The sequence below is a fragment of the Populus trichocarpa genome, chromosome 5 (assembly GCF_000002775.5).
Source record: "Populus trichocarpa isolate Nisqually-1 chromosome 5, P.trichocarpa_v4.1, whole genome shotgun sequence".
Classification (NCBI taxonomy): Eukaryota; Viridiplantae; Streptophyta; class Magnoliopsida; order Malpighiales; family Salicaceae; genus Populus; species Populus trichocarpa.
The window spans coordinates 5,939,992-5,964,661 of record NC_037289.2 but is presented as its reverse complement, the minus strand read 5'-3'; the positions used below and the strand labels follow the sequence as shown (position 1 = coordinate 5,964,661).

Genomic DNA, 24,670 nt, shown 5'->3' with positions numbered 1-24,670 from the left:
AAACTCTCTGTCTTTTTTTTTTTTTTTTAACTAAGAGAGGAAGAAAACAGGAGAAAACAAAAAGAAAGCACTCTATTACACTGTAGCAGAACCCAAAACTCGAGAATAATTTGTAGCAAATGGCTTGAATCCAGCACAACCAATTCGCTTGCTTAACAGTTTCAGGTTCCTTTTTTTTTTTCTTTCTCAATTCTTATCTATTTATTTCCGATTAGAAGAAATGTTAACTTCTTTTTTTTCTTTATTTCTCTGTCATTTAATCATATCATTCTTTGCCTTCTTTTTAATTTATGTACGATCATGATTATAAATTTAAATAATACGAATTTGATTAATCTAATGGAATAGTTGAATGTTTTTTTTTTGATAGCTTCTGTTGCGATTAATGAATCGATTTTTAATATTCCATAAAATTCTTGGATTAATTAATAGATTTTTTTACTGTTTTAGAGATGGATTACTGTCTTGGCGGTGAGAGTCCGGCAATTCTGCAGCTCCACAAATGGGGCCCTTCTAAGTTCAACATCGACTTGTCGGAATTTCGCGAGGGCTTTATATCACCGACCAGGGAGCTGTTGTTGTTACTGTCTTATCAATGTGAAGCCTTGCTCCTTCCTTTAGTTGCCGGTAAATATACTTCCCCAAAATCCTTTTGTTTATGTATGCTATGATTGTGGTCTTTTTTATGTATTTGTTTTTTGTTTTTCTGTAATCATTTTAGCAGGGGAATCTTTCAATAATTGCGTCTCAGAACCTGTAGGTGATGAAAGGCTTCAATGTCGATCTTCGGAATTGTGTACTGAATCTAGTAGGTCAGATTTGAAGGATGATATTCCATGCTCTTCTGCATCTGTAGGGGATTTTGACAATGGTTTTTCTCTTGAAAACGGATTTTTGAGATCTAATAATTATGGTTTTGTTCATGATGTGAATTCACTTGCTTGGGGTGTATGTGGGGATACTTATAATCAGCACAAGGAGGCTTCATTTAGAGAGTTTCTATTTGTGTCCAGCAGCGATGGAGTTACAGTGCATGCTTTTCGCAAGCCTGATATTGATGGAGGAACAACTAAATCTGCACTGGAGGGTGAATTTGGGCAAGGGAGGTGGGTTGATTGGGGCCCTTCCTCTATGCCAGCTCAATTTTTGAAGGTTCAGGACTCTTCCAGCTCGTGTTCTGAAAGCACTTCTACTGTCATGGCTGATGAAAGGGCTAATGGAAATAGAGGAAGTCTGCTAGACATGGATAAGGAAAGTGGGCCTGATGAGTTGTCGAAAGGTGTTGCTTCAAAGAGGTGGTTGCGTTCATTTTTCATCGAAGTCGAGACTATCAAATCTGAGGGTAACATCTGGACGAGGTTTCCAGAGAAGACATCTTTTCCTTGCTCCGCAGAGGTTGTTTCCTTTAGTGTTTTTGACAGTACTTCACCACTTCTGAACCTACTTAATCAAGACTGTTCCATCGCAAATAGGGAGGAGAGCAAGTGTGAAACCATTTTCAAACCAGAGAACGAGACAGCTGCAACTGAGTCTGATGATTTGTATGATGATTTTTGTATTGGTTCATACAAATGCTCCAAAGTTTTCTCCAGCAATTCTAATGACCTAATTGGATTTGTCTTGACACTAGTCAATTCTGCTTCTGTGAGTACTGGGAATGAAAGTGAAAGAAGCAGGAAAAAAAGTCTACTTCTTGTTGGAAAGTTAGATAGTTGGGGAATCCAATGGGTTTCCTTAGTGAAGCTTGTGCAAAGTGTACATGTAGACCATGTATCGGAGTGGGCAGACTTTTGCTTTTCTGATAGCCTTCTTGTTTGCCTAAATACTTCCGGGTTAATCTACTTTTATGCTGCAATGTCTGGTGAATTTGTTGCATATATAGATATTTTACGAGCTTCTGGATTAAACCCTCATTCAGGCCCATGGAAGGGAGAAAAAGTGGCTATGCCCGCTGATTTACAGATCAAACAACTTGAAGTTCAACACAATTCAACCCCCCAATGTGTTGATTTCCTTGGAAAAAGAATGTTTAGAAAGCTGCTTATTGGATCCCATACATCCTTGTTAGCTGTAGTTGATAAATACGGAGTAGTATATGTCATGTCTACTGGTAACTATTTCTCAAACAACCATGATGCTTATGATAAATTGCTTCAGCAGTTTCAACATTTATGGCCTGGGATGTTTGTTGGCTGGAAGGTTGGTGGTTCTGACATAGGGCACCAATGGGTATACTCTAATGATCCATCCACTACGAATGAAAAATTCTCCTTTTTGGATTATGCTGGAAAAAACACGCTTGAGAAAATCCAAAACTTGAACCATCATGGGTGTGAAGACTTGTTATTGAGTGGTTTTTCGGAGATAGCTGTTCACACGTTTCATGATCGTGAAGCAAGTTCACACCTGGTGCGGAAAGTCTTTCTTCCCACAGAGAGATTTAATGAAGACGATTACATCTGTTTTTCACCTATGGGAATCACTCGACTCATGAAGAAGCATGATGCCAAAAATCACAGAACCACTCAAGTTGTTCATTTTAATCTGCACACAAGCTCAGCAGTTCATGATGATAGATGCTTGAATAATAGGGTTAACAAGTGTTATAGCCAAGGGAAAGAAGCTCCTGTTGGAGAAGTAGTTGGTTGTAGCTTCCAGGGATTTTTTTATTTGGTGACTGAAGTTGGTCTTTCAGTTGTTCTTCCCTCTGTTTCTGCTGCATCTGATTTCCTTCCTGTTGAAACCATTGGATATCAGCAGCGCACTATCAAAACGGACATTGGACAGCAATTAAAAAAAATGCTGGAAATAGGAGAGTCAATTGAACCCTTCTTACCTTGGAAAGTTGAAGTTTTGGATAGAGTTCTTCTCTATGAAGGCCCGGCAGAGGCAGATCAGTTATGTTTGACTAATGGTGAGATTCACTTGCCTGAAGTTTGAATGGACTTAAAACATTTTAATCATTTTAATCATTGCCATGTCAGGGTGGGAGTTGAAAATCTCTAGGTTGCGGCGGCTACAGATGGCATTGGAATACCTGAAATATGATGAAATTGAGCAGTAAGTTTCTATATATCCAATTGCTTTTATTTCTTGTCTTGTTTAAAAGTGAAAATTTTATGGTCTGTATTATGTGAAACTGTTGTTTGTAAGGTTATGATCTTATGGTTTATATATTTGTTCACGGTAGAAGTTTGTGTACGTGTCTTCATGAACTTGCATGCATGAAAACACACTCACAAGGATGATTAACTTTTATGTTTTAGTGGTGCCATTGCGTGTATATGTTGGGATTATTTCTGCGACCAAAAGGGTTTGAGGGGAATATTCTGTTCCTGGCCATCCCTGTCCTTGGATCCGTCACAGTATATACATCGACCATAGATATATCCATATGTTACCTCACAGGCACATGCATGTATGAACTCAGTGTTATTTGGCATTGTGGTGGCGGTATGTAAAATCCTCAAATAGCAGAAACTACAAGCTTTTTATGTAAAACATCCAATACATGTGAAAAAAGCTCAAATAGATGCTTTGCAGAAAAAAGCTCAAATAGATGTGAAAAAAGCTCATAACAAACAGGGCCACAAGTAAATTCTTAAGAAGGTTTTTATTGTATCTGTGCACATATGCACACTTTTCTATTGGGGCTGGGAGTTGCTTAAAGTTTCTAGATCAAGTGCCATTTTTATTTCACTGGGAACACTATCATGGCCATATTTACCAAAGTGCATCACTGTCGGGTGAATGTAGCTGGACATTGGTTTTCTGGGATCATTTTCATCCTGGAATGACCAAATGATACGCTCTCAAAGCCACTTCACTTAAACTGGTGATGGGGACATTAGGCCTGAGACATGGTTCACACGTTCATTTGATCGATGATGAAGGATAGCCCAACCCATGTGTTATTGGATTTTATTTAGGTTTATTTATTGAGCTTAATTTAGTTATTGTTGGATATTTTATTTAGTGGGCTATAAGCCCAATCATTTGTTCTAGTTAGGGTTTTAGTATTTATATTCTATTTTTCTAAATGTTAGACAATTTTTGATGAATTGAATAAAAATTGCAAAATTGCAGACTTTTCCAACCCCCATTCTTCTCTTCTTCAGCTTTTCTTCTCTTTCTTTGGCCTTTTCTTCTTAGCTTCTTCTTTTCTCTCTTCTTTAGCTTTAAATCTCTTTTGTCCCTTGTCAACTGGCATGATGAAGAAGTTGCTAAATGTTTAATCCAATGGAGAGGGTGCAATTAATTTATCTCATTTTTAAACTCTTCTCTTATTTAGATTAAATTTCTTCTTACTAAAAATAATTATCTTAAGTCTTAACACCTGCATATGTATACAAATGATGGAAAACTAGTTAGTCTAAATTATAAGGCTGTTAGGAAATGACATAGTTAATTTCTGTAAGCAGATTTTTTATTTTTAGTATTCTTCCTTTCTTTTTCTTGTTTTTTTATGGGGGTGAGGGGTGGGGTCCTCTTGACTATGAATTATCCTGTGTTGCATTGATACATTTTTTATTGATTCTGTAGTCTAACTTCTATTGGAAAACATGTCCTTTGTATTCACTCCCCTAGAATCTTTTGATCTTGAAAGAGTAATTCCAAAAACCATTCCCTTATAGAGGACTGGGGGATTTGGGCTGGATTTTGGAGTCAAATGCCTTGCACCTCCAAGCAGGATATACGGTTTCTAAAGAGCACACTACTCCATTGTCCATTCCATATTGGAGGAAATTTTTTTTTTTTTACACCAATCAACTGATCCTTGATCTCAAATTGTGGGGATCAATTATGTAATCACAAAAAAGGACCAAAATATGGTTGTTCTGTTGGCAGTAGTAATATAGTAGGTTGATTAAGAGTTATTCAATTTTATTTATTATTAATTTTTTATGGTTCAACAGATCTCTGGAAATGCTTGTAGGCATCAACCTAGCAGAAGAAGGCATTTTGAGATTGCTTTGTGCTGCAATTTATCTGATGTCTCATAGAAATAGCAATGATAATGAGGTCTCTGCTGCATCAAGGTAAAAGTTTTTGTTCTGATTGTTATTCATATTCGTAAATGAGGTTACAGTTTTTTCATGATTAATGAAAGAAATCGCTAGAAAGATACTAATGCATGTCAAATTTTAGGTTTGTGCAAATTTTGCTCCTTTTTAGAATTCATCAACTTATCTGGATCTTGATATCTATGAATTTGTTTGACAATGTTAAAGATTGTTGATTGTACAGAATCGACAATCATATCATTATAGATTATAATTCTTCGGCATACATTAAAGTTTTTCTGATTTTGATCTTGTTTCCAGTATACACCCGATGTTTTACATATTTGGTTCTTTATCTGTCTATATTTAGTTCCTTTTGTTCTTAGAATTGTTTGGTTAACTCGAACTTGAAAGGGCTAAAGACTGCAACGAAAAAAAAAGAGAGGAAGAGGAAGAAGAAGACAATGACTTTATAGAAGGGGGTTGGAAGATCATAAAATGAAACAATGCTCAATTAATCTTAATTAATTGTAAACATTCTCCCCACAGTATAATGAACATTTGTGCATAGGCTCATAAAAAGCCCTAAAAGAGTTCTAGTTAAAATAAGGAAATAAAATCCCTACTAGAATAAAATACTAAATAATTTTAATTGATACAAGTTCTTAACTAATGAAACCTATCCTAGATAATAATTCCTAATATTATAAAATAAATTGAAAATTTTTCTTCTATATTGCATCATCTTCCTTGTTTGGAAAAACTCGACTTTGAGTTTTAAAATGTTTGATTAAAAACCCAAAGTTTGATATGTCAACCTAAGGCTTGAAATCACATTCTTGGACTTGATAGCAATGCCTTTTGTTATGGGAGGAAATAGTGATGGTAGTATGAAGCTTTTCTCCACAATTGATCAACTTGTATAGCTTGCTCTTTCATGATATCTTCAATGATGGGATTGAGTTCCTGGCTTGTTGGGTTTGATTAAGTGTATTCTTAAACTTGATTCTTGACAATAGATCATTAACTGGATTATTATGGCATCTAGGAGCCTTTTTGAGTTTCCAGTAGCATTTTTTCCGCAAATAAAAGAATGGATATTGCTTCTTCATCTTCTCATAATAAAAAATAAAAATAAGGAGATTGAGTGCTATTGTTTACTTAAACGATCTAAGCCACAGTTTAGATTGCCCATGGGCCAATAATTTACATCATCTGCTAGATCAGCCATGCTCTACTTAACCTGGACCGGATGGAACTCCTAGTGGATTTCTAGGATTTCTGTTATTTATTCCTGGATCCCTCTTTGCTGTACACCATACTGTCTAGCTTTTGAATAGCTTGTTTCCTTTTCTTTTCTTTTTTTTTTTTCACTTTTTTTTTCCTTTTAATTCCTCGAATCTGCATCACAGGCTCCTTGCATTAGCCAGCCACTTTACAACCAAAATGATCCGGAAATGTGGGTCGCTCCAGCATAAGAAAGATGCATACGTATTACCGGGTTTTAGGAGGACCCGTTTACTTTCTCTTCCACCAGTTCTACCACATAAAGTACAGAACAAAATGGGGGACTCAAGAAGTCTTCATGAAATGGCTCACCTTTTAGAGATTATTCGGAATCTTCAATATCGACTGAGCTCAAAATTCAAGAAGACTGGCCTGAGATTGGTATGCTTCTGCGTGCTTACAACACACTTTTGAATTGTTTGCTTCTTATCTGCTGCTAACCATGTTATATTTTTGAATGCTATAGATGGATGGTAGGGAGGAATTAAGCTTGGTGGAGGCAAATTTATCACAGGACGAATCTCAGCTTTCTGTTCTTTCAGCAGATGCTGCATTATCAGAGACACCAAACCAAGAAGAACTTTTGGCTTCTGTGTCTTCTGTCGGTTCTAATAATGAGAAGCTTGTTTTGATGTATCAGGATTCCTTGGATTTCAGAACTCACTTGGATATAGAAGATTCAAATGGAGTATCTGTTCTTGTGCCACAGGGTGGTAATATGGGAAAGAAAGTTTTTCCATTTGAAAATCCTAAAGAGATGATTGCACGATGGAAATTGGATAATTTAGACCTAAATACTGTGGTTAAAGATGCACTACTATCTGGTCGTCTCCCTTTGGCAGTTCTACAATTGCATCTTCATCGTTCTAAAGATTCAGAAACCAGTAAAGAAATGCCAGATACTTTCAGTGAAGTTCGTGACATTGGAAGAGCCATTGCTTATGACCTATTTTTAAAGGTAGCTTAATTATGTTTATTAGACAAAGCCAAAGGTGCAGTGATTTATATTCTGCATTAATCATTCATGATAAACAGGGGGAAACTGAACCTGCTGTTGCAACGTTGCAAAGGCTTGGAGAGGATGTTGCAACCTGCCTCAAGCAGCTATTTTTTGGCACGGTCAGGAGATCTCTTCGACTTCAAGTTGCAGAGGATATGAGAAGATATGGTTACCTGGGAGCATATGAACGGGAAACATTTGAGAAGATATTACTCATTGAGGTACCTGAAATTTATCATCATCCATTACATTTTAGTGTCATGGTTTAATTTTGGATTTCAACTCTGATGAGAATTTCTTGTTCTTTTTTACTGGAAAGAGGATGTACCCTAGCAGTAGTTTCTGGAGAACTTTTGTTGGTCAGCAGGAGGCACTAAAGAAAGCTACATCAACTTTAAATTCACCAGCACAAATTAAGCTGCAGCTATTGCCATCATATACGTTTAGCAATCTTACAATTGAGTGTGGTGAAATTGATGGAGTAGTTTTAGGCTCATGGACAAGCATCAGTGGGAACTCTCCTGATCCTGTGGTTGACGAAGATACTGCTCCTGCTGGATATTGGGCTGCTGCTGCAGTGTGGTCTAGTGCCTGGGACCAGAGAACCATTGATCGTGTAAGTACTTTAGTTTTTTTCCTCTTCTTTGTACTATGGATATTTGGAGTGCGGCATGCCATCTGAAACCAGAATGAAGGAATATGAAATCTTGTGCTAAGATGGGACCTGGTCCATGCTAAAAGTTTGAGAGTGATGTCTGTGATGTGGCAGTTTTTGTTTCTTTACTGAATTTCTACAGCACGTGACCACTATAGTTACTGATTTATCAACTTACTCCTTTGGATGGTCAAGTAAAACATACAAGGATGCAGGTTGCTAATTTGTTTCACTTGATTCTGCTGTAAAGATGCCAAATTTAGCACTTGTCTAATCCAGAAGAAGTGAAGATTGAACTTTTGGAAATAGAAGGATGTCATTTAGAAGCTACATGTTTTATTTATTACTGTTATTTTTTTGCAAGACATGCAATGTGGAATGGGCTAGTGCTGCAGTTCTTTTCTTATACTCTCTTATGATGTTTGCCTCTTTCCCATCACAACAATGCTTCACTTGACAAAAATTGAGAATGTTGAGGCATTGGCACTCGAACAATTAAAGGGAATTCAATGGTGTATCTTTTCAGCTGCTATGGCAAATTCAGCTGATGGTTGTCGTACTGTGTTAGCTCTTTAATAATCTTTCCCCATTTTCACTTTATGCTTTCTAATTATCTGTGCTGGATGTTTTATTTGTTACTCAGCTCAAATTGCAGCTATTAGAGGGTTAATTAAAACATCTAAACTTGTAAACTATGAAATAGAATCTATATATATTGAACTTTAAGATTCTCTTTTCTGTTACTTGTGCTCACATCCCTTTTCATTTATAGTTTCTGCAAGGCTTTAATTTGACGATGGGTTTTAATTCTCTCCATAATTTTTTGCTTTTATACAGATAGTTTTGGACCAACCTTTCATTATGGGTGTTCATGTATTGTGGGAATCTCAACTAGAGTACTATCTATGCCACAATGACTGTGAGGAAGTTTCCAAACTTTTAGACCTCATACCCACATCTGTTTTATCGGATGGAAGCCTCCAGATCACTTTGGACAACTTACAGCGTGCTCCAGAGGTTGGATCCAATTGTGAATTTCCTGAGTACAACAGTTACATATGCTCCATTGAAGAATTGGATTCTGTGTGCATTGATATTCCAGGGGTCAAGATTTTCAGGTTTCCTGCCAATGCATTTTGCTCCATGTGGTTAAGGAATTTCATGGAGCAGGAGCTTGCAAAGAAATTTATATTTTTGAATGAATACTGGGAAGGCACTGGTGAAATTGTAGCTCTGCTAGCTCGTTCAGGCCTCATAACTAGCAGGTCTGATAAAATGACAATGGAGGATTATTCTGCTGAGATTTCATCTGATCTCAATATCACAGATGATGGAAGGTTTCATGTTGTCCGCATGGAAGCTTTGCATAAATTACTCGTACATTACTGTGTGCAATATAGCTTGCCAAACCTTTTGGACCTTTACCTTGACCATCACAAATTGGTTCTAGATAATGATTCGCTTGGTTCATTGCAAGAAGCTGCAGTAAGTTTCCTCATGCCCACTGAGTCTAACTATTCTTTATGTGGTATTTTCTCTGAATCTTTGCTTATGTACAGCTGTGCATTCATATGGGTATTATGCACTTTCTACTCTCTTCTGCTTATAGGTTCATGAACTGCTGTATCTAGCAGCTCTAGTTATGATGTATTATATTTTCACCTATCTGATAGGTTAATGGTTTAATACAGGCAGCATCTAGGTGTTTTCTGTAAAAGCAATTAACTTCTCCCTCTCCCTCTACATATATTTGTTTATGCGTACTCATTTTTAAAATAAAGAAGGCTATTATCCAGTAATATTCCCAAGCAGTAACATCTTATTCATCTTTCATATCCTGCATTTATTGCAAATGACACCCTGGAAGCTAGTACCTTGTTAAATTTTTGCTACGCTAGTTGGACAAGTATGTCAGTTTGAGAGTTGGACAAGTATGTCATTTTGAGTGTTTATGTATGTCCTGTGCGCTTCAATCTCCAATTTAGGAAGGCATCGCCATTTCTTTCCTGGGAAATTTAATCATCTGTCATGCTGCAGGTCCAAATATATAACTTGTTCAGTTGTTGTAGCAAACTACTTTGTTTTTGACAAATAGTGCTTAAAAAAAAAATCATCTTTAGGCCTGATTAAGGAGTACAGAAATGTTAAGGACGGTAAAAGATGGAACTTGGAGGTGATCTACTTCAGAGGGACCTCTTAATAGACATTGTAATTTATAGAATCCTGAACCAGTTTGTGCATCTCTGGCTGTTTCAGATTAACAGCTTTGTCAGACAAAAAAATATCTTTCTCTCTCATACAGGCTTTGGATTCATGAAGCTCAGAGCTAGTGTTCCTCTTTGCTAGCGACAGTACTAGGGCTTCTTATGTTTTAGTGATTTGCGATTCCCTTGACTATCTGCTTATTTTGCCAAACTCTTCAGATCCCAGCCCAATCTCTCTCTGCATTATCCAAACATTTTTTTTTTGTTCATTGCGGAATCCAAGTCTTTCTATGTACTTAGCTAAATGAAAAGGATAGAATGGAGAAATAAGAAGGAAAAATCTTTTTTGACACAGATCACTGCAAGTGGGTGGGGATGGGTAAGTCGAGATGGAAGAAGAGTGATTAAGAGAAACCTGCCTTGGGCTAATGGGCTTCTTTATATCATATAGTAACTAGCATATCTGCTCTGAGCTCCTTCTCACATGGCGGCCAAAAAAGCCTTTACTCACTTATAGTCTAACAAGTCATAGAATTGAAGGGAGAGTTTGGAGACAGTCTTATCCTTCTGCATTTTTTGAAGCGGCTGCTTTCAAGTTTTGATATCTTCTAGTGTTTTAATTCCAGCACTTTATTGCATCAAGCCCTTTGTCATATAATTTTATTATGCCAGCATTTTGTATGACTTGGCTACTTTTATCTTTTGAATTATAAGTCAGGCACTTCTACCATTGCATCGGGCCCTTCGCCATATGTTATTGTGCCAAATCTCTCTCTCTCTCTCACTCTCCCTTTGCCATATCTTCTACATGCTTTTGTTGTTTGCCAAATGGATTTCTATGCATCCAATTTTCAGATCTTTGTCCTTGCCTTAAAATTTGAACTTAACGAGTCACACTTGGAATTTATCTGTATCTGACATCCATTTCAAAGTTTATGTTTATATTCAACATCATACGGCATGCTGGTTTACTCCTTTTGTATACCCGAGTTTGAAAGTACACTCTAGGCTTGTATCTGTACCATATTTAGCATGGACTTTCCAGATTGGGATTTGCAAGTAGGAGGAATTATGATATGGAGAGCATGGTGTGGATGTAGAGAAAAAAAGAAACAGGATGATGAGTGAGTGAATAATGTTAAGGCATGTTGAGAAAGCCAAAGAGCAGAGACATCATTGTTTGCCTGGGATAGTTTTTACTAGGAAAATTACAAATAGTGTCTTTCCCTTTAGTGGTTCTCAGTTGTGGTGGTTTTGGAATCAATCCTTCTAGGTGACTACTGAGTGGAGTAGTGACCAACCAAAATGCGTGGCTTACATTGGAAAAGATCTCCTGCAAAGAATTGATAAAAAAGCTGTCTGTCTTCAAGTCGATCGTGTGCTGGCAAAGTTGTGAAATCATTGCTTAACTTGTATGATTTATAATTGTCTAGTGAAATCTCTCTGCTTCGTCCATGGTCTTTATGTAATAGACTGAGTGTCTGCGTTTGTGCGCATGTGTTTTTGCCTCTCCATACAGAATTTAACAGCTTAGCAGGCTGCATTTTTGCCTACGAGACTGTAACTCTTTCCTCTTCCATGATCTTTTAAATTTCCCCAAAATGTTTTTTTCACTTAATCGAGCCTTTCCTATCCAGAGGGGGATGATATGATTTACTATCTTTCAACTTCCAAATTCAATTTTACTCCAAAATGGGTTATTTTGGTGAAGCTGTTGTTTAGTTTTGAATAATATACTTCAATGGTGGATTGCAAGAGTTAATTCATCCAATTATAACTTAATTGTGACAAATATTTATATTCTTTCTCTTTATTGTATTGGTTATCATTCTGGATCTTTCTGATATTGTTACTTTATCTTTATTCTTTAACAATTTACACATGCACTGACCTGCTTCATATTCTTTATTTGATGCTTCTTGTTCAGGGTGATTGTCAATGGGCAAAATGGTTGCTTTTATGTATGATTAAGGGGCATGAATATGATGCATCATTCTGCAATGCTCGAACAATAATGTCACCTAATTTAGTTCCTGATAGCAACCTCAATGCTCTGGAGATCGATGAAATAATTCATACTGTTGATGATATAGCGGAAGGTGGGGGTGAAATGGCAGCTTTAGCAACTCTAATGTATGCCACTGACCCAATACAAAATTGCTTGAGTAGTGGTAGTGTGAAAAGGCACGGTAGCTCCTCAGCTCAGTGCACTTTGGAAAACCTCAGGCCCACTTTGCAGCAATTTCCTACTCTGTGGCGCACTCTTGTTGCAGCAAGTTTTGGTCATGACACAACTTCTAATTTCTTGGGTCCTAAGGGAAATAAAAATGGTAGGCCAGCCAATTATATTTCTTTGATTTGTTAATCCATGGGGAGAGGAAAATCAGCTGAATGTTTTTGGTTTCCTGTTGCTGATTCTTTTAATTGCTTGCTGTTTATGTATCTGGAAATTCAGCTTTAGCAAACTATCTAAACTGGCGTGACAACATCTTCTTCTCCACTACACGTGATACTTCACTTCTACAAATGCTGCCGTGCTGGTTTCCTAAGGCTGTGCGGAGGTTGATTCAGCTTCATATTCAGGTTGCTTTTGAGCTCCATCATGTCTCTGAAATCTGCATCTTATTTCTTACTTTTTTGTGATTGATTTCAGCTTTCTTGTCATAAATGAATATATAAATAGGTTTCTTACTAGACTTTATGCCATGCTGGTTTCCTAAGAGGTATCCTAGATCTTCTGAGGACTTACAATATTGTTCTTTTGCTTTGTTGGAAATACTTACATATATCTTGATTTTTGCATGACATGCAGGGTCCTCTTGGTTGGCAGTCAGTGTCAGGTCTGCCTGCTGGAGAAACTTTGTTGTGCAGAGACTTTGATTTTTTCATGCATGCTGAGGAACATACAGAGATAAATGGTGTCTACTGGGAGGCAACTATCCAAAAGCATGTTCAAGAGGAACTCTACAATTCTTCACTTGAGGTATATATATGTGTGCGCGCGCGTGCTTGCTCGCGCACGCATGTGGATCATATATGTATATTGTTTTTGAGTCCATAAAATTAATCTTTTTGAAGTCTTTCTAGAGAATTCAACTTTATCATAGGCGCTGTATCTTGAAATGTCAGTTGCAATTTTTTATGGAACTTTAAAATGGAATCTTTCACTTAATCTGTATGTAGGCGAATTTGCAAAAAAGCAGGGAAGCCATTTTCTTTTTAGAAATGCTATTTTCTATATAATGTTTATTAGTTGTTATGTATTTCTTTTCCCTAAAACTGGCTTCTGTATAGTGGAATGAAATTCATAGAAGTTTTCTTTTGGAAATGCTTTGTTTGGTACAACAACTATGCTAATGGTAAGAAGGTGAACTGATATTTTATTTTTAGTTTGTTAGAATAGCATTAGGCTTTTGGGTTACAGTCTACAACTTTTGTCTTTTGCATGCACACACATACACTGACTTGACCATGCATGTTATGCTATGATGATTCCCACCCTTTTGTGTTCTTCTCATTTTGGCCACTTACTCATTGTAGCTCCTAATTTTAGCATTTTCAAATCCTAAATATGAGCCAATGGGAAACGAGACATGAACATCAATTGTTTGTGAGTTTTGTTTAAGCAGTCTCGTTTGCTGGTGTTGACTAGTTGTTTCAAAGAGCTGTTGTAATGTGTCAAACTTTTTTTTGGTTATGCTTCAGCTTTTCTTTCCACCTTTTCTTTTTGGTTCCTGGAAAAAAAAAAGAGAACCTTCCTTTTCATTGACACCTCCATTCATGTCTTCTTCATTATGTTTCTCACGGTGATGAATATCTGATTGTGTTGCATTAAATTCAGGAAACTAAACTTGGGCTTGAGCACCATTTACATCGTGGGCGTGCACTTGCAGCATTTAACCATATCCTCGATGTTAGAGCTCAAAAGTTGAAATTAGAAGGCCAATCTGGTGCTTCATCACATGGACAACGAAATGTTCAGTCAGATGTTCAGGCGCTTCTTGCACCTTTGACACAAAGTGAAGAGGCTGGTCTTTCATTGGTAAGGATTAACTGAGTAGAATTGTATTTTTTCAAATTAGCTATTTTTGGGGCTATTATTTGGTGCAATAATAGAAATCTTGGACTTGCAACTGTAAGTGTATGTGTCAACATGATTTTAAATCACGGTTATACTGATGATTAAGTTGTAGCGATGCTTTGAGCTAAGGGAGGATTTTCCAGTGATAATCTTCCTGGCTTTTGGCAGCGCATTTCCCTTGTTATACTGATATCCTTTAGCTGAAAGCGTAGGCTTTCTTTTTCAACCGAGACTGATTTTTCACTACTGTTGGAGTGGATCCAAACTTCCTTGCGCCTTTCACTACCTGATCGACTCAATTCTTGCCTTGATTTTCTTCTTCCATCTGTGCCCCCCAATCTATGTCTCTCATGTACCTCAAACCTTGTTTAATTACAAATGGTTGCCCAGCCTCTGTCATTACTGGGGCTACCCAGGCCATATTGCCTATAATTGTCAGACTGTTGTTATTGTTGATGATGATGATATAGAAAAAACTAACCAAATAGGGTATGGATATCATCATCAACAATAACAACAGTCTGACAATTATAGGCAATATGGCCTGGGTAGCCCCAGTAATGACACAGGCTGGGCAACCATTTGTAATTAAACAAAATCCAGCATGATTTGCCATTTTACACTTGACCATAGATCCCTGAAAAGGTGGAGTTTTTCAGGGTGAGTTTGAAAAATAACATATTTGTGCCACCTCATATCATTACACTCCATTTACATAAAGAGGCCAACCTTCTTTGCTGGAAGTTCAATATTATAGACTGTCTATAACTGTTTAAAGCATATCACAAGCCCTGACCCCGAGAAGGTTCTTGAACAAAGCAATCTGCCAAGGCTTCTTTAAAATCAGAACTTGCTTATCAAAATTCCAGGGGCCTTCTCAAATACGTTGTGTTTGTCTTCCCTTGAAAGAATTGGAAGTGAAATAATCTTGCCTATCTTATCAATATCTAAACCTCTCAAAGGCTTCCACTCATGTCTCATTGCTGCCTTCAAATGTTGGAAAATTGGACAATCTCTCTGTCTATAATTTCCCAATGAGGCATAAGGATGCCTTGTTTTTGGTTGGACAATTGATATCCCATGCTCTCTACCTGTTTTAACATCCTTCTATTTCTCTTTCATGCCTAGAAGCGAAATCCCTATCTGCGTAAGATACTAGGGCAAAGCAGGGGATGGTGGTTTACATAAATATAAGAGAAGTCACTCAAATTGGTGCTTCATTTTCTGATGGTTATTTGAGTGTAAATGATTTACATACTAAAATAATTTATGCCTTGCAATAATGGAGCCAATTCTTTTGTAATGTAGGCCAATTCAATTGATTTTCATTTGCTGTTGCAGACTTACGCATGCAGAAAGCTTTCTGTTAATAGTACTTTTGTTTATCTAACCTAAATGATGCCATGTAAAATATCTTTTGGGACTTGAATTTTCAGGTCATTCCACTTGCTATTGCTCATTTTGTGGATTCTGTGTTGGTTTCATCATGCGCTTTTCTCCTGGAGCTTTGTGGTTTATCTGCCAGCATGCTTCATGTGGATGTTTCTGCCTTGAGGCGGATATCTTCATTTTACAAATCAAGTGAGAACAATGAGAAATATAGCCAAATTTCACCCAAAGGTTCTGCATTTCAAGCGGTATCACATGGAGGTAATGTGGTAGAGTCTCTAGCACGATCACTTGCCGATGAATATCTACACAAGGATCGTGTAACTAACTCTAAGTTAAAGGGGACTTCAAATTCATTCGCTGGTAAACAATCTTCAAGAGCTCTCATGCTAGTCCTGCAGCATTTGGAGAAAGCTAGTCTTCCACTAATGATGGATGGAAAGACTTGTGGATCTTGGCTACTGACTGGTATTGGCGATGGAACTGAATTAAGAGAGAAACAAAAAGTAGCAAGCCAACACTGGAATTTAGTTACACTCTTCTGTCAGATGCATCAACTTCCCTTAAGCACAAAGTATCTTACTGTTTTAGCGAGAGACAATGATTGGGTAATTATCTTTTCCCAACTTCATAGGGGCAAAAAAAAAAAGAAAAAAGAAAAATAATGTTTGGATTTGCCTGTATCATGTCCTTCATTTGATTTGTTATGGCATGCTTCCTTCATTTTGATTTTAATAAACTCCAGCTCCTAATCTTATGTTCCCTTTGTCTTCTGCAAGGTTGGATTTCTGTCTGAAGCTCAGATTGGAGGATACCCTTTTGATTCAGTTGTCCAAGTAGTACATATCATTTGCCTCTAATTAGTCTTTGAATCCAGGTTATACTCCAAAAGATTCTGATGGAATTTTCCCTATTTATGGTGTTATGATATTATTTTGCAGGCAACCAAGGAGTTCAGTGATCCACGTCTCAAAATTCATATATTAACAGTCTTAAAAGGCATGCAGTCGAGAAAGAAATCTGGTTCTCCAGCATATACATATACTGGGGAAAGTGGGAGTGAAACTCACTGTTTCCAGGAAGACATGCTTATTCCTGCTGAGCTCTTTAGAATTTTAGCAGACTGTGAGAAGCAGAAAAATCCTGGAGAGTCTCTCTTGAAGAAAGCAAAGGAGATGTCTTGGTCAATTTTGGCAATGATTGCATCGTGCTTTCCTGATGCGTCTCCCTTGTCCTGCCTAACAGTTTGGCTGGAAATCACCGCAGCAAGGTTATCCCATGATCTAAATGAATAGTGCTTTGCAGATCTATATTCTTACACCTTTTCAAGCTTTTAGATGCTCAAGCATTGTGTTGGAGTGACTTCTTGTATTTTCTTTCATATTTGATATGAAGTTCTTCACGAGTTCTGTGCTTCCTCTTGAATTCATTTTATTGATGAATTATATTTACAGGGAAACTTCATCCATCAAGGTGAATGACATTGCATCCCAGATTGCGGATAATGTTGAAGCCGCTGTGGAAGCTACGAATTCCCTGCCAGCAGGTAGCAGGGTCTTAACAGTTCATTACAATCGGCAGAATGCAAAACGTAGGCGGCTTATGGAGCCAATGTATGTGGATTCATTGGTTGCCATCGATGATGTTTCAACTACTTATGGTGGTGCAACAAGACCTGCTTCCCAAGGCGCAGTTGCTGAAGAGGAAAGAAAAGTAGATTTTGGTGAAAAAAATGTTTCAAGTGATTCTGATGAAGGACCTGTGTCTCTCTCTAAGATGGTGGCAGTGCTTTGTGAACAACAGTTGTTTCTACCTTTGCTGAGAGCTTTTGAAATGTTCCTTCCTTCATGTTCTTTTCTACCTTTCATCCGTGCACTTCAGGTCTGAATAAACTTACAGCCCACTTTTCTCATCCTTGTGATTTGTTGATGTGTAGAAAAATTTATTATCTTAGTAATAGATGTTGAATGCTTTGAATATAGAGGTTGACCTTTCTTTCTTTCCCCTTTTGCCATTTGTCCAACAAAAGGCACATATAGGCCTGATTCCACAGAGGCAGGCCAAAGGTTCATTTCCTAGTTTCCTACCATTCACTTGAGGTCCAATGCATCACCAGATTTAGATACTAAGAGAATACTAAGTGAAGGCTGTCTTACACATGCAAAAGAGAATCTTACAAACTGAAATCTGAACTTTTCATATTGTTCTCCAAAGGGCTTCTGGAAACAACCTGCATTTGTATTAAAGCATGAAGGAGATTCTTGCTTGTTGTTCTTGTGATCTTTGTTTACTATTTGTTCTCATCTACTTGTCTCAAATGCATACTAAGCCAATGGAAGTTCAATTTTCAGAGAACCAGAATCCTAAGCTTGACTTTTGGCATGAGATTATGTTCATTATGTTTTTTTGTATGTCCTGTTTGCATGGGCATGGAGAGGACCATTGTAAAGCACCTTGAACTAAACAGGATGGGATGGATGAAACTTTTGAAACACAATTAAAAACAATGGGCTTTATTTTTTTTTTGTTTTGTGGAGTAACTTTGCTGGCCAACCATATCATGTATGATTATTTTCTTTTTCTTTTTCTTTTCCTTTTTGGTAATATTTTTATTTTGAGACAAATTTTGCTTGTTTGGCTTGAGTTGTGGAAACAATGAGATCATTGGGATCACCATGTTCTGACAGAAACTTAACCTATTTCTTTCCTTTCAGGCATTTTCTCAAATGCGCCTGTCTGAAGCTTCAGCCCATCTAGGTTCCTTTTCTGTCAGGATAAAGGACGAACAAACCAGTATGCAGGCAAACATAGGAATTGAAGGGCGGGTCAGAACTTCATGGATAAGCTCGACTGCTGTAAAAGCTGCCAATGCCATGCTTTTAACTTGTCCATCTCCTTATGAAAAAAGATGTTTATTACAACTTCTTGCTGCTACGGACTTCGGTGATGGCGGATCTACCGCAACATACTATCGACGACTTTACTGGAAAATCAATTTAGCCGAGCCTTCACTGCGGAAGGATGATGCTCTACATCTTGGAAATCAGGCTCTAGATGATGCTTCACTTTTAGAAGCACTGGAAAAGAATGGGCATTGGGAGCAAGCACGTAACTGGGCCAGGCAGTTGGATGCCAGTGGTGGACCTTGGAAATCTGCTGTTCACCATGTTACTGAAATTCAGGTATACTCAGGGTTTTCTGTGAATGTGACTAAATTTTAGTATTTTTTTCTCATAAACAAGTATTACATGAGTAATTTGTAATACATCTTTCCAAGAAAGCAACTTGAATCAAAACAACTTCTCTTCATAATCAGACTCTTACAAGTTATGGATTATATATTTTATCTTGATTAAAAAATTCCATTTGTATACTAATATTCACAAATAAAGTTGATTGAAAGTGCATTTAAATCGCCATCATTACTTGCAAAAAATATGAGAGAGATGATAGCTTCACACTCTTATATTATTCATTATTTGGGCCAGTATTCATTTCTTATTTTGGATTGAATAGGTTATTAGGAGAGGAGAAAATTAATATTTTGAAGGATATAAATTAGATTTTTATAGATTAGATAGGTACAAGTTTATTGAGATGGAGATAAATGGAGACTGATTTATATATCTGATTGAGAACTCTTAAATATGAAGAGAGATGCAATAATTAATTAATATAAATTACAACAATTGACTATTCTCAAGGCAACTTAACATACAATTACACACGCTCACACGCACACACAATGTTGTAAAATTGTTAAATGGTCTCTCCTCAACTAAAGTTTCCTGGAGAATGAGTTGAAGTATTGGATACCAAGTGTTCAAAAGAATCATAAGTGTTTCATCCATGCAATTACTTTGTAGTGATTTTGATTGCTAAAGGTAATTTTTGCACTGTTAAGTACTTTATTTAGGATTACTTGGTAATTGTTTAAGTTAGTCTTCATTTGAAATTGGAGGTTTTCTTTAGACATTATTTGTTTTAATGAATTGTTTATGTGTGAATTGATAAATCAATGGATGGGTACATGCCCTCATGCTTTGTTATTTTGACCAAAAAATGTTACTCAGTAAGAATATTATTGCACTAGAATGCATTTCCATGTATTCGATTGAACCAAGTTTGTCTTTGGAAGGCTTTAAAGCAACTGGGCAGTTTCCTTGAATCAACTTCTGTTTGATTCCTTTGGTTACAATGTTAAAAATTTGAAATTGATTATGCATTGATGGGATGAATGCTACTAACAAGCATGACATACTTTTCATGTTCATAATCAGAAGTCCAAGTGTTTGTGGTAGTATTCTTATGAAACTCTTGATGTCCCAACTTTTCTTGGTCCCCTCAAATTTCAGGCTGAATCCATGGTAGCTGAGTGGAAGGAGTTCCTTTGGGATGTCCCAGAAGAGAGAGTTGCTTTATGGGGCCACTGTCAGACACTGTTCATCAGATATTCCTTCCCTCCTTTACAGGTGTATTTTATTAGTAGCTGTCATCATTGAGAATCATGTTTTGCAACTTGCTACTAATGCCTTGAGATCGTGTGCTTGCACATGATTTGCAGGCTGGGTTATTTTTCCTTAAACATGCTGAAGCTGTTGAGAAAGATCTTCCAGCGAGAGAGCTTCATGAATTGCTGCTGCTTTCTCTTCAGTGGTTAAGTGGGATGATAACTCTGTCCAATCCGTAAGTGTTGAATTACAAATTAAATTTCCATTTCTCCTATTTTTAGGAAGATGTTTGTTTCTGACATGTGGTGATTTTATCAGAGTTTATCCATTGCACCTTCTGCGAGAAATTGAGACTAGAGTATGGCTCTTGGCAGTAGAATCAGAAGCTCAGGCAAAGAGTGATAGAGACTTTACTACAACCACTTCCAGTGGTGATCCTGTTATTGGAAATGCTTCCAATATCATTGACAAGACAGCAAGTTTAATAACAAAGATGGACAATCATATCAATACAATGAGAAGCAGAACTGTAGAAAAACAAGATGCAAGGGAAAATAACTTGGCACAGCACAAAAACCAAGTATTGGATTCCATCACACAGACAGCTGGGGGTAGTACAAAGACTAAACGGAGGGCCAAAGGCAATGTGCTATCACGACGACCATTAATGGAGCCCATAGATAAAAGTACTGAGCCTGAAGATTGTTCCACTAACTTCATTTCTAGAATTGACTTGCCATTGCTAGATGAAAACTTAAAGATAGAAATGTCTTTCTCGAAGTGGGAGGAAAGGGTTGGACCTGCAGAGCTGGAAAGAGCTGTTCTTTCTTTACTGGAGTTTGGACAAATAACAGCTTCCAAGCAACTTCAACATAAGCTGTCTCCAGCACACACTCCTCCTGAATTTAAACTTGTTGATGTTGCTCTAAAGCTTGGAGCAATAACAACCCCTGGAAGCAAAATATCCATATCAATGCTTGATGAGGAAACATGTTCTGTTGTCAAGTCATATAATATATTAACCGAGAAGCATCTGCTTGATCCACTGCAGGTTATTGTCCAAATATCCAATGTTTCTTCTTTTCTCAAATTTGGCAGCTAATTCTATACAAATATGCTTGTTTATTAATATGAAAATTTAATTTGCTTCGATTTTTCCCTTTTTAAGTACCTATTTTTGCATTCCATTGTCGTTGCTAACCATGTCCTTATGTGATGTCTTGTTGCATAATGGATGCATGGATTGGAATTTTTGACTATGCCAATGAAGGTCTTGGAGAGCTTAGCAACAATTTTTACTGAAGGGAGTGGACGCGGACTGTGTAAGAGAATTATAGCAGTTGTAAAAGCTGCAAATGTCTTGGGTCTTTCTTTCTTGGAGGCATTTGATAAGCAGCCAATCGAATTGCTTCGGTTGCTTGCTCTTAAAGCACAAGAATCATTTGAAGAAGCATCTCTCATGGTGCAAACTCATTCCATGCCAGCTGCTAGTATTGCTCGAATTCTTGCAGAATCCTTTCTCAAGGTCTGGCGTCTCTTTTCCCTTGTGTTTCTTTTTTCTTTGGCATATTTTATTCTTAAATTAATGTCATAGGATTCCATCTTTTGAAATATGATGTTTCTCGTTTGATCCAAGTTGGTTTTGTAGACTGTTTGATGAACTTAGTATAATAAATAGTTTTGGAGCTTTTTTTTTCATGTGTAAATGGCAACGTACCTGGAGATTGCATATCATATTCCTTACCCATTTTTGCATGAAGTTAACCGAGTCCTATGCAATCTAGTACTTGTTGTCTGTGATGTAATTTATTTGCATTGCTGACATATTACAGGGTCTACTGGCTGCGCATCGTGGGGGATATATGGATTCTCAGAAGGAGGAAGGACCTGCTCCTCTATTATGGAGATTTTCTGACTTCTTAAAGTGGGCGGAGCTTTGCCCTTCTGAACCTGAAATTGGTCATGCGTTGATGCGTTTGGTGATTACTGGACAGGAAATACCACATGCCTGTGAGGTATTGTCATTATAAGTGAGCGTTGATAGTATTTCTATGTGCCTAAATGGCAATCATTTTCAACAACCGTTATGACTTTGTTAACGGTCATTCAGTCTATTAGAAGGGACACCTTGATAGCACTTCCTGCTGAAGAAGAAAATGGATGATAAAAAAGGCGAATCTGGATTTTGTTTAATCCTGTTATTGATAATCATAACTTTTGTTTTACTGGGAATTTATTGTTTTAGGTTGAGCTTCTTATCCTGTCACACCACTTCTACAAATCATCAGCATGCCTTGATGGAGTTGATGTTCTTGTAGCCCTTGCTGCAACCAGGGTGGAAGCTTATGTGTCTGAGGGTGATTTTCCATGTTTGGCTCGCCTGATAACTGGAGTAGGAAATTTCCATGCCCTTAATTTCATTCTTGGCATTCTCATAGAAAACGGTCAGCTGGATCTTCTTCTTCAGAAATATTCAGCTGCTGCGGAGACAAATGTGGAAACTGCTGAGGCAGTCAGAGGATTTCGAATGGCTGTTCTTACATCACTGAAGCATTTCAACCCTGAAGATCATGATGCGTTTGCTATGGTTCGTATGGTCTTCATTTCTCTATTTTGTGAAGTGAACATTAAATATGGGTTGTGAAATAGTATTATACTAGTTGGTAAGATACTTAAAAGAAAATATTGTCATTCAAGTGGAAAGGATGGAAACGATACAAGGTCAGCCCAAAATGGGTTAGGTTGTAGTAAAAAAGAATTCAGTTTCTAAGCATCTTATAGAGTATATGATTTTAAACAGAGTAATTGTGAGAAGAGAATTGCTATGGCTGACTATTTTTTTTTTTCTGATTAAGGCATTAAGCCCTTATTTAGTGGAGTATATGATTGTGGGATGCATATGCCGCATTATTAGATTCCTTGGGGATAGGTTTCATATTAGTCTGTTGTTCATGTGTGTTCATGATAACTTGTTCCTTTTAAAATCTAGTGTAGGACTCCTACATTTAGGAAATGAAATCTCTTGAATACAATATGAAGATATATCATATAAAAATACATGGCTTGCAATGTCACCCTATTATGCAATTCTGTTTCTTTCAGCTTTTCTTGGCTTATTTGGTCTCAGCTCATTTTTTTCATGCACTACACTGGGGACAGAGAATCCACTCTTTTTTTTTTTCACAAGGACCATTTTCTGAGTACAAGTGAATACGTCTCAGGTTGCCACTGCGAGCATGCAGGTTTGAGTGGCAACATGCTTTGGCAGGATAGACACTTTGTTTGACTTATTATCTTTTGCATGCTAAGTGGTATGGCTTGGTGCTTTGAGTGAGATTTCAATAAGATCCATTTTAAACTGTAAAATCTGGTGATTTATCTGTTTCTTCATTTTGGATAAAGATCGCTCTTCTCCTTTTCAGGTCTATAACCACTTTGACATGAAGCATGAAACTGCTGCTCTTTTAGAGTCACGAGCATGGCAGTCTTCTGAGCAGTGGTTTCGCCGTTATGACAAGGACCAAAATGAAGACCTCCTTGAGTCCATGCGATATTTCATTGAAGCAGCTGAAGTTCACTCTTCCATTGATGCTGGCAATAAAACTCGCGGAGCATGTGCTCACGCATCCCTTGTTTCCCTGCAAATTCGAATGCCAGATTGCCAGTGGCTGAACTTGTCTGAAACCAATGCCAGGAGATTGTTGGTTGAGCAATCCTATTTCCAGGAGGCCTTAATTGTTGCTGAAGCTTATGGTCTTAACCAGCCAAGTGAGTGGGCACTGGTACTTTGGAATCAGATGTTAAAACCAGAACTAATTGAAGAGTTTGTTGCTGAATTTGTGGCTGTGCTTCCACTTCAGCCTTCAATGCTTGTTGAATTGGCTAGATTCTACAGAGCTGAGGTAGCAGCCAGAGGTGACCAATCCCAATTCTCAGTTTGGCTGACTGGAGGTGGCTTACCTGCAGAATGGGCTAAATATCTGGGGAGATCGTTCAGATGCTTGTTAAAGAGGACACGGGATTTGAGGTTAAGGGTGCAGTTGGCCACCATTGCAACTGGTTTCAATGACATCATTGATACATGTATGAATGCATTGGATAAGGTTCCTGACAATGCTGCACCACTAGTCCTCAGGAAAGGGCATGGCGGTGCCTACCTCCCCTTGATGTGAAAATGGAAGCAACACTGAACTTGATTATGATGGCTGGTGGTGGAAAATATTGGTGATAGCAGCAGGATGCTATATCCTTGTAATGTCTTGTGAAGCACCGGAAATTGACACAGTTGTAAATTAGCTTAGCGAAAGAGTTTGAAAGGGTACTTTACTTTTCCAACTTAGATTGAACAGGCTAGGTGATTCAGAATGGTGGCTTGAAGAAGTAAAGAATATACGTAGATCAGCTCAATTAGTTTATACAACTGAAGCAGTGTAAATTGGTTTGGTTCTTTTTGCGGTTTGGTGGTGTGCTATTGGGGACATGTTTAGTTTTTATTTCCCTTTGATGCCATGAGCGAGGCCAAGTCATTTTTGTAACGAATGTACAATATGTCAATATTCCTGGTTCAATATAAAATTGCAATTTTTTTTTTTTTTTGACA

General features: G+C 37.4%; 1 protein-coding gene across 3 annotated transcripts; it reads left to right on the top strand.

Moving 5' to 3' along the window:
- Positions 1 to 24,665, top strand: LOC7477138 (uncharacterized). 3 transcript variants are annotated; one of them, XM_024602156.2, is made up of 26 exons: positions 1 to 165; positions 451 to 627; positions 725 to 2,914; positions 2,985 to 3,060; positions 4,917 to 5,039; positions 6,416 to 6,671; positions 6,757 to 7,248; positions 7,326 to 7,511; positions 7,610 to 7,906; positions 8,783 to 9,430; positions 12,077 to 12,479; positions 12,605 to 12,732; positions 12,962 to 13,132; positions 13,991 to 14,191; positions 15,667 to 16,227; positions 16,399 to 16,458; positions 16,561 to 16,889; positions 17,074 to 17,500; positions 18,334 to 18,801; positions 19,975 to 20,091; positions 20,184 to 20,305; positions 20,389 to 21,121; positions 21,341 to 21,595; positions 21,903 to 22,085; positions 22,316 to 22,657; positions 23,493 to 24,665. In XM_024602156.2, the coding sequence occupies exons 2-26, from the start codon at positions 453 to 455 to the stop codon at positions 24,240 to 24,242; spliced, it is 9,693 nt and encodes a 3,230-aa protein (XP_024457924.2). In that variant the 5' UTR covers positions 1 to 165; positions 451 to 452; the 3' UTR covers positions 24,243 to 24,665. The 3 variants fall into 3 exon arrangements, with proteins under 3 accessions (XP_024457924.2, XP_024457923.2, XP_024457922.2); XM_024602155.2 differs by having other exon boundaries at positions 722 to 2,914; positions 16,399 to 16,455; XM_024602154.2 differs by having other exon boundaries at positions 722 to 2,914.
- Positions 24,666 to 24,670: the final 5 nt, after the last annotated feature.

Excerpts from the sequence above, each read along its gene's own strand:
- LOC7477138 (XM_024602154.2), top strand. The coding sequence starts at position 453 with ATGGATTACTGTCTTGGCGGTGAGAGTCCGGCAATTCTGCAGCTCCAC. Across the intron at positions 5,040-6,415 it reads GAGGTCTCTGCTGCATCAAG|GCTCCTTGCATTAGCCAGCC; the intron begins GTAAAAGTTTTT and ends TCTGCATCACAG. Across the intron at positions 9,431-12,076 it reads GTTCATTGCAAGAAGCTGCA|GGTGATTGTCAATGGGCAAA; the intron begins GTAAGTTTCCTC and ends CTTCTTGTTCAG.